This window comes from Salvia splendens, chromosome 5, assembly GCF_004379255.2.
Source record: "Salvia splendens isolate huo1 chromosome 5, SspV2, whole genome shotgun sequence".
In the NCBI taxonomy this organism is placed as follows: Eukaryota; Viridiplantae; Streptophyta; class Magnoliopsida; order Lamiales; family Lamiaceae; genus Salvia; species Salvia splendens.
The window spans coordinates 20,272,850-20,281,102 of record NC_056036.1 but is presented as its reverse complement, the minus strand read 5'-3'; the positions used below and the strand labels follow the sequence as shown (position 1 = coordinate 20,281,102).

The 8,253-nt window shown below is 35.9% G+C and overlaps 1 protein-coding gene across 1 annotated transcript; it reads left to right on the top strand.

Annotated features, from left to right (window-relative positions):
• Positions 1 to 1,860: 1,860 nt before the first annotated feature.
• LOC121805585 (BES1/BZR1 homolog protein 3-like) lies at positions 1,861 to 4,466 on the top strand. Its single transcript, XM_042205500.1, has 2 exons — positions 1,861 to 2,241; positions 3,848 to 4,466. Exons 1-2 carry the CDS (start codon positions 2,026 to 2,028, stop codon positions 4,319 to 4,321), a joined length of 690 nt encoding a protein of 229 aa, XP_042061434.1. The 5' UTR covers positions 1,861 to 2,025; the 3' UTR covers positions 4,322 to 4,466.
• The last annotated feature ends 3,787 nt before the right edge of the window (positions 4,467 to 8,253 follow it).

Genomic DNA, 8,253 nt, shown 5'->3' with positions numbered 1-8,253 from the left:
GCCACCGCCGTAATTCTCGTCGCCGGACATTTTGTGAAGGAGATTGAAATAGAAAATTGGAGAGGAATTGATGTTGGTTTAGGAAGAGTAGATGTGTAGTTGTGTGTGAAATGTAATAAATTAGGTGTATTTATAGAATAAGAAAATAAAAATTAAAATTAAAAAAATTAAAAAAAGTTAAAAAAACGGTAATATGACTGTTTTAAAAAAATATATATATTTTAAAAAAAATTAATTATTGCGTCATCGCTGACGTGTCCCGCTCGCGGGCCGGCGAGTGGGAAGCACGCACGAAGCGGGGAGCGCCACGTCGCCCGAGCGCGTGGCGGCACAAGCCGTGCCGCGTTCCGTGCCGTCGGCACGCGGAACGGAATGGGAACGGAATGGGAGCGGAACGGTGCGCCGCAACGCGTTCCGCGGCGAAACCGTTCCGGCGGAACGCTGGCGGCACGCGTTGCGGGTGCCCGGAACGGCACGCAGAACGCCGACGGCACGCGTTGCGGGTGCCTGATAACATTTGTTAAATATACATAATGATTGATTTAATATTATGGCATAAAATACAACTTTTAAAAATACCGTTAAAAGAAAAAGGGAAAAGGGAGCAAAAAGCAAAATACAATTATAGAATGTTGGGATGAAAAGCAGATGGATCACATGGTCCACTGCTCTCATAGCATTATTAAGTAGGTAGTGAGAATAGGTGCAGACCTACCCTCAGCTCTCACGTGCCATTCCTCCGCCGTGCCTCTCCTCTCCTCTCGCTTCTTCTGTCTTTTTCCTTTGCTCATTATTACCCAAATGCCCCTTCCCCCATTTTACGGCTTTTCGGATTTCGGTGACGACCAACCATGACACAAATAAGTGAATAACAATACGAAAATATGTTAATTAAAATACATTTAAATGCAAACACTTGTATACCAAATATACATTACCAATACGTTATTACAGTCTATTACCAAAAGTTAGTTACTTTAAAATTCATGTAATTCACCAATGAACTACAACTTTATTTGATTATATGCTCAATCAGTTCGAACAAATAGTGATCATGTAGTTCACCAATGTACTACGACATATGATTTGATTATATCCTCAATCAGTTCGAATAGTGATGTACTTCCTCCGTTTTAAGGAAGAAGACCATATCTTTGGGCGACATGAGATTTTATGCAACTATATTTTATGTGTTAAATGGAAAGAGTAAGTAAAAGAGAGTGAATAAACTAGAGATCAAAAGTGTGTTCAATTTTAGTAATGAGTCATCTTAGTTAGGACAAGCTAAAATGAAAAGTGAGTCATCGACAGTGGAGTTATATTTTTTGTTTATAAATATGAAAGAACTAGAAAGACCTTTACATGGAAGTAGTTATAAGCATAAATACATTATAAATGAGAAATTGTTTTAAATGTTACTTCTAAGTGTCATAGCTTCTCAACTATATTTTCCCAGTGACAAAATGTTCATTCTCTGTTCAAGATTCCTAATAATCGAAATTAAAATTCCACACGTGAGATTATTAAACAAGTACTGAATTGAAGCTTCAGATAGAACTTGTTGATATTATACGAATTTACTACTACCTCTGTTCACTAAAAATAGACTAAGTTGCCTTCGTTCACTAAAAATAGACTAAGTTGTAAATGAATCTAGTAGGAACGTATAATTGGTAAAATAATAGACTAAAATAAAACTAAGAGAGAGAAAGAATAGTGGTTAGAGGTTATTTTTATGTGATCAGAGGGAGAATATAAACATAAAAAGTGGAAAGAGATGTGAATCGAGGAAAGCGGAAAAAAGTGCGAGAGGGGTATTTTTGTCATGTAAACAAAATCTCTCTCATAACATGAGCCCACAGCTAATTCATCCACTGCTCTCTCAATTACTTTCATTCTTCTTCTCCTTCTTTTCTCTCTAAGTAAAATTAACTCAATAGTAATTCTGCAGAAGAACACTAGCAATTGAGAGATGCTTTCTTGAATCAACCAATAAATTATACTAGCCAGAGAGAGAGAAAAAAAATGACTGGGGGAACGCGGACGCCATCGTGGAAAGAGCGGGAGAACAACAAATGCCGGGAGCGGCGGCGGAGGGCCTTGTCAGCAAAGATATTCGCCGGGCTCCGCCTCTACGGGAACTACACGCTCCCCAAGCACTGCGACAACAATGAGGTTCTCAAGGCTCTCTGCCACGAGGCCGGCTGGACTGTCGAGCCCGATGGCACCACCTATCGAAAGGTCATTTTCTCTATTGCTTTACTATTTTCTATATCAAATTCATTTCTCGCCAAGTTATGTCATAAAATTTATATTGATGGAGTACATTTGTCAAAAACAGAGATTTCACCTTTCCAAATTTGACATTAAAAATTAGTACTCCTATTATGTTGTTTTTTCCTAATTGTTTCCTTCTGTTGTGAGTAAGATAGAGTTGGGGTAGTGTTGCAGCCATTTACCGTTCACGTACTTATGCCCTGGTTCTGTTCTCGTTTTGGATTTGAGTAGTACTCCCTCCGTTCCATAGTAGTGGAGTCATTTTGCCATTTTGGTACGTTCCATAGTAGTGGAGTCATTTCCCTTTTTAGTAAAAGTTAACACATTTCTTCTCACTTACTTTACTCTCTCTTACTTTATTCTCTCTTCATCTCTCTACTTTCTTAATCTCCGTGCCGAAAAGAAATGCCCCCACTACAATGGAACGGAGGGAGTACTTAATTTTAGGGATGAAAATGAACGAGAGGTATCAGAATTGGGGTAAAAATATTATAGGGATTGTTTGGTAAATTCATAATTGTTGTGATAGAAATAATTAGAAAAAAAAAAGATAAAAGAAAGAGAAAAACTCGAAAACCCCGTATTCTAAAAAATTCGCATGCCCCGATCTCATATTCCGAAAGATCAGCGTATTTAATCTTAAATTTTGAAACGTCAGCGGATTTAATCATTTTTTCTGAATTATCTCTATGAAGGACATGAGGATTTGGGATTTTATTTTGAAAAGACAGTGCTGCCCCTCGAATCGGCGCCTAACTATAATTGCTTTGGGTTCTGTTACAAAGATGATCATCAATGGGGCGGACTATGCATAGTGCGGGCTATTGTCTGCCATTGCGGACACCCACACTGTAGGGTGTGGACCGAACTATGATTTTCTAATTTTTTATTCATTTTTGGTTTTTTTCTTATTTTCCATGCTATATATAAACCATATTTTATGTTCATTTTCGCACGTCTTCCAATCTCTTTTCCCATCTCACTTCCCATTGAAGAAGTTTGGTCGTGTAATGTTGTTTTTTTAATATTTCGTGTTGTACTATTATGGGACGGAGATAATATACAATAATTATTAAAAAGAAAGGGTGAAATATAGGGCTCTCCATTTCAGGTGATCAATGGTAGAACAATAAAATGTTGACTTAGAGGATTATAAATTGATATTATATGGCGGACTATAGAGCCGACTATATTGTGGATGTCATAATATCTAATTTTGGTTCATGAAAACTAGTAGACAAAAAGTCCAAAACGTTTGGCGAAATAATGTGGGGCTGAAACCACGTTTCAGATGAATGTCTAGAGTTTTATAGGCAGAGTATTGTGAGATGTTTTCAATTGTACACTGCAAATTTATTATGATTGATTACGATCCCAACCTATTTGCCTTCATATTTTACTTTTTTTTTCTAATTTATTCTCTTTCATACTACTGTATTATCTTTTCGTTTAATCTTTAAAATTAATTTTCTTAAATTTCATTTTCAAAAAATGCATCAACAATGAGGAAAGTATATAATTAATTGTGTTTGTATTGAGATGAGAAGAATGAAATGTTTTATACTAACAGGGATGCAAACCAGTGGAGATCATGGATTTCATGAAGGGTTCCATATCAGGAGATGGGAACTCCCTGATTCCATGGCTCCGAAACCTCTCGTCATCCGAGCCCTCGTACCACTACATGCGTGGGGGTGGCTCCATCAGCGCTCCCGTGACCCCCCCGAGCCCCGGAACCCCTGCCGACTGGAGCAGCTCGTTCGCTTGCCTGCAGCACCCCATGTCCGTGCCCCCGAGCCCTGGCCGCCAGACGTGGTACCCGAGCGGTACCACTTCTCCGACCTTCAGTCTCGTTTCCTCAAACCCGTTCGGCTCCAGATCTCTCATGTGCACACCGGGGACATGCTCCCCTGCAGATGTCCCCATGCCTCAGTTTGTGTTTGGCGCAACGGATCTCGTGAAGCCGTGGGAAGGAGAGAAGATACACGAAGAGTGCGGCCCGGATGAGCTCGAGCTTACGCTCGGGAGCTCGAAACCGAGGTAGATCGCCGTGACTCGCTGAGAGATTCATGATGAATACACTAAATAGTTATGCTTGAAGTCATGAATAGTCAGTTTATCTTGATTTCTTGATGATGTATCGTTGTGATTAATCATACTTCAAATATCAAGGTTTCGTATTCATCCTACTTTGTGTTACGGCAACACTCCAATGTCATCATAACTTCTTATCGGCTCTAGCAGCCGTTCACGATTTCATCCACATTTATCTTGGTTAAGAATACTCAATCATACTTCTGCAGGTTAGTGACGGAAAGATATTGGTCTATTGATCAAATTTATGCTGTAAAAGAATGACTTAGTTTGTTCACTTATGTATTACATGTTCTCAAATTTTGAGAACAATACTCATAATAACGGACAAACCATGTAATCACTCCATCCCACGGTAAAAGTTACTTTTGTCATTTTGATCTTTTCCATAAATCATAATAAGAGATCATTTTATTCATTTTGATTTGTCTTACAATAAGAGTCATTTTCCATTTTTACTTTAAATAGAAGTAGACCTATATTCAGTTAACTCATATCACTCACATTTTATTATAAAATTAATAGTACTGTATAAAAGTGAGACCCGTGATAATATACTTTCTCTGTCCACCATTGCCCATTATGAGTCCCGGTTTACCATTTTAGTTCATTCACAATTAAGAATTTTGGTTCACTTTTACTGTAAATGGTAGGTAGATCTGACATTCCACTCACATTTTATTACTAAGTAATACTACTCCCTCCATCATACTGCAAGTGAACACCTTTCCTTCTAGGGTTGTCTAATAGCAAGTGATCGATTCCATTTTTTGGCAAAAATAAGACATTTTCTCTCTCTTAGTTTATCTCTATTTATTTCTCCTACCTTTTTTCTCTCCATTCAACTCAATAAATATCATTTTATTAAATTGTGTACTAAAAAGAAGTTGATCACTTGCGGCGGGACGGAGGGGATATATAAAAAAAAATGAGTCTCACATTACACTATCTTTTTCCACTCACTTCCTTTATACTCTCTCTTTTCCATAGTAATGAAGTCATTTTGTCATTTTGTTATGTTCCATAGTAGTGGGGTCATTTCACTTTTAAGTATAAGTCAACAAATTTTCTTCTCACTTACTTTATTCTTTATTTACTTAACTTTCTTAACACAATTATTTTTAAATCGCGTGTCGAAAAGAAATGCCTCCACTACCGAGGAACAAATGGAATATATTTTTAAAGAGAGATTTTGGAATAGGGGATTAAAATCCATTAGCCTTTTGACATTTGTGATTAAATTCGGTAGCCTTTCAGAATATGGGATCAAGACATGCGAATTTTTCAAAATAAGGGATTTTGGCATTTTGTCTACTAGTGTCAACACCCGTGCTATGCACGGGGCATAAGATTTCCAAAAAATATGTAAATAAAGACCAAAGAGTATGAGTTAGTTAGAATAAAATATTAGTAGTAAAAATAAATACATAATAGAAAGAGAAGAAAATAAAACATGTGTAAATAAAGACCAAAAAGTAAAAATAGGATAAATGGAACAAAATAATAGCTCAACAAAATGTGATCAACAAAAAACAAATATATAGGGACCAAATCTTAGGAAAACAACAACACACCAATAGTTCATAAGTTTTGGAAAACTTCTTTGTAGACAACAATTTACACTGCTCCATAAATCTCATAAATTCGTAGACACATTTTATTATTCATAAAAAGATTTTGAGATTTTAAATCCGCATATAATATGAATAAGACTACAAATACTCCCTCTGTCACCCAAAGATTGTCTCACTTTGCTCGGGCACGAATTTAAAAAAATGTAATGAAAAGTGAGTTGAAAAAATTAGTGAAATATGAGTCCTACTTTTATATATTAGTTTTATAATAAAATGTGAGTAGGAATGAGTTAGGGAAATATGGAGTCCACTACCAAAAATGGTAAAAGGTGGAATGGGACAAATTTTGTGGGACCGACGGATATGGAAAAATGGGACAATCTTTGTGGGACGGAGGGAGTAATTAACAAATATGATTATGCTCAAAATTAAAATACTTAATACAACTAACATTTTATAGTTTGCCATAAAAGAACTCCAAATAATTCTCAAAGAAAAACCTTGACCAAACAAATCCAACACTACAAACTCCGTCAATCTTTATCCCGACCAAACAATTGAATATTTATTTATCGTATACTACTGAATTAATATAGGATAATAAATAAAAACATGCCACAACAAAAATAAGTAGCCCAATAAATATAACACTACAACCCAAATTAAGCTAAAATCTCATACAATACAGTCCAAATAAAATAAAGTCATAGCCCAATTATTAATTGAAAAAGGCCCAAAAACAAAAAAAATGGCCCAAACAATTTACCTACAATTAATACCAATATTTATAATATTAAATGACAAACAAATAAACTTACGTAAGACTAATCATCTTAGCAGGTAATTAAAAGTTAATTACACCTACACATCAAATTAATAAAGTAAAGTAACGAAATATTTAGAAAATCCCTCTCTCTCAACGGAAACCCTAGGGACCTGTATTCCTTCCGTCGCCTTCCTCTTCCTCCACCACCACAACCCCGCCTCCCTCTTCCTCCACCACCACAACCACACCTCCCTCTTCCTATACCACGACAAAGCAAACGACTGAAAATCATACACACTACAATAGATCTCTAAAGATACATCCTAAAGCACAATTAGATTTACCCTAATCCTCAAAAATTAATACTTCAAAATGCACCTAAATCTGGAAAAATAAAGAGAATCACACAATGTACACAGGTAGCGAAGAACGGATGGCGCCGGAAAGGATGGAGTCCCCAGTGAAAACACGAAAACATCGACGGCGGTCAACACATAAAGGTAATCCAAAACTTTATCAAAACCCTCTCAAATTCATTCTTCTACACGACTCTCACAAATTAGACTAAATCTAAGCAGGAATGAGGACACAGTGATTAACAAATCGGACGCTTTTGGAGCCGCCGAAACACCAAAAGGTAATTTTAATCCATTTCCAGAACTAAATCGTCGCCTTATTTCTATATGAGTGTCCAATGTTGAATAGAACCTTGCAAATATGAGCCTAATTCAGAAAGGATTCTTTCTTCATTAAGCTCCTATATGAAAAAACCCGAATTTGTTTATAGAAGACATAACATAACTGTTTCTTCAATGCATGCTTAACATTTTTACTAAACAGCTTCAAAGATGGACTTAAATGGTGTTTCTATATATTTTAGTCATAATTTTACACATAAACAACATGTAATGCCATTATTGAAAATACTAAATTTTTAGCTTTTTTAAACAAAGGGATCAATGTTTAAAAGCTCAACATAAAGGAATCAAAGAGACAGAAGCATGGAAAGAAAATCAGGAAATAAGATGAGTGCCTGAACTTGAATGCGTTAAGTCCTCAAATGGCCAAACTCTTGAGTATTGCAGATTTTTTCAACTTCTTCAATGATTATTCCTTTGATATGTGTATCCAGATAGAGATTATAGGGTAATATGACAAATAAATGAAAATGGAGCTAAGATTTAGAAGGTATAGAACTACTTTTAAACCATGATGACCTTACACTCTGTAAACAGATTATATATATATGATAAAGAAGAAGGTTGTGAGAATTATAGATAAGTAAAAACTGAGAGACAAATAATAATGGAAATGGAAATTTAAAGGGTTAAAAGTACACATAAACCAAGGAGACCTTTCAGTTTATCATGGTTATCAACAATCCAAACCCTGCAAAATAGGCTTACATAAGACACCTTAGAATTACTGATGTGGTAATAATAAATTTTACAAAAATGACTTCACATTAGACTTAAATCAATTGTTTGCTGACTGAATGTTTAAATTATGAGCTTAAGAGATTCATAGATGCAGAATACTAAA

What these genes read in the sequence shown, in the direction of transcription:
- LOC121805585 (XM_042205500.1), top strand. Translation starts at nt 2,026, where the DNA reads ATGACTGGGGGAACGCGGACGCCATCGTGGAAAGAGCGGGAGAACAAC. An exon ending in ATGGCACCACCTATCGAAAG is followed by an intron (nt 2,242 to 3,847) that starts GTCATTTTCTCT and finishes TTATACTAACAG; the next exon opens with GGATGCAAACCAGTGGAGAT.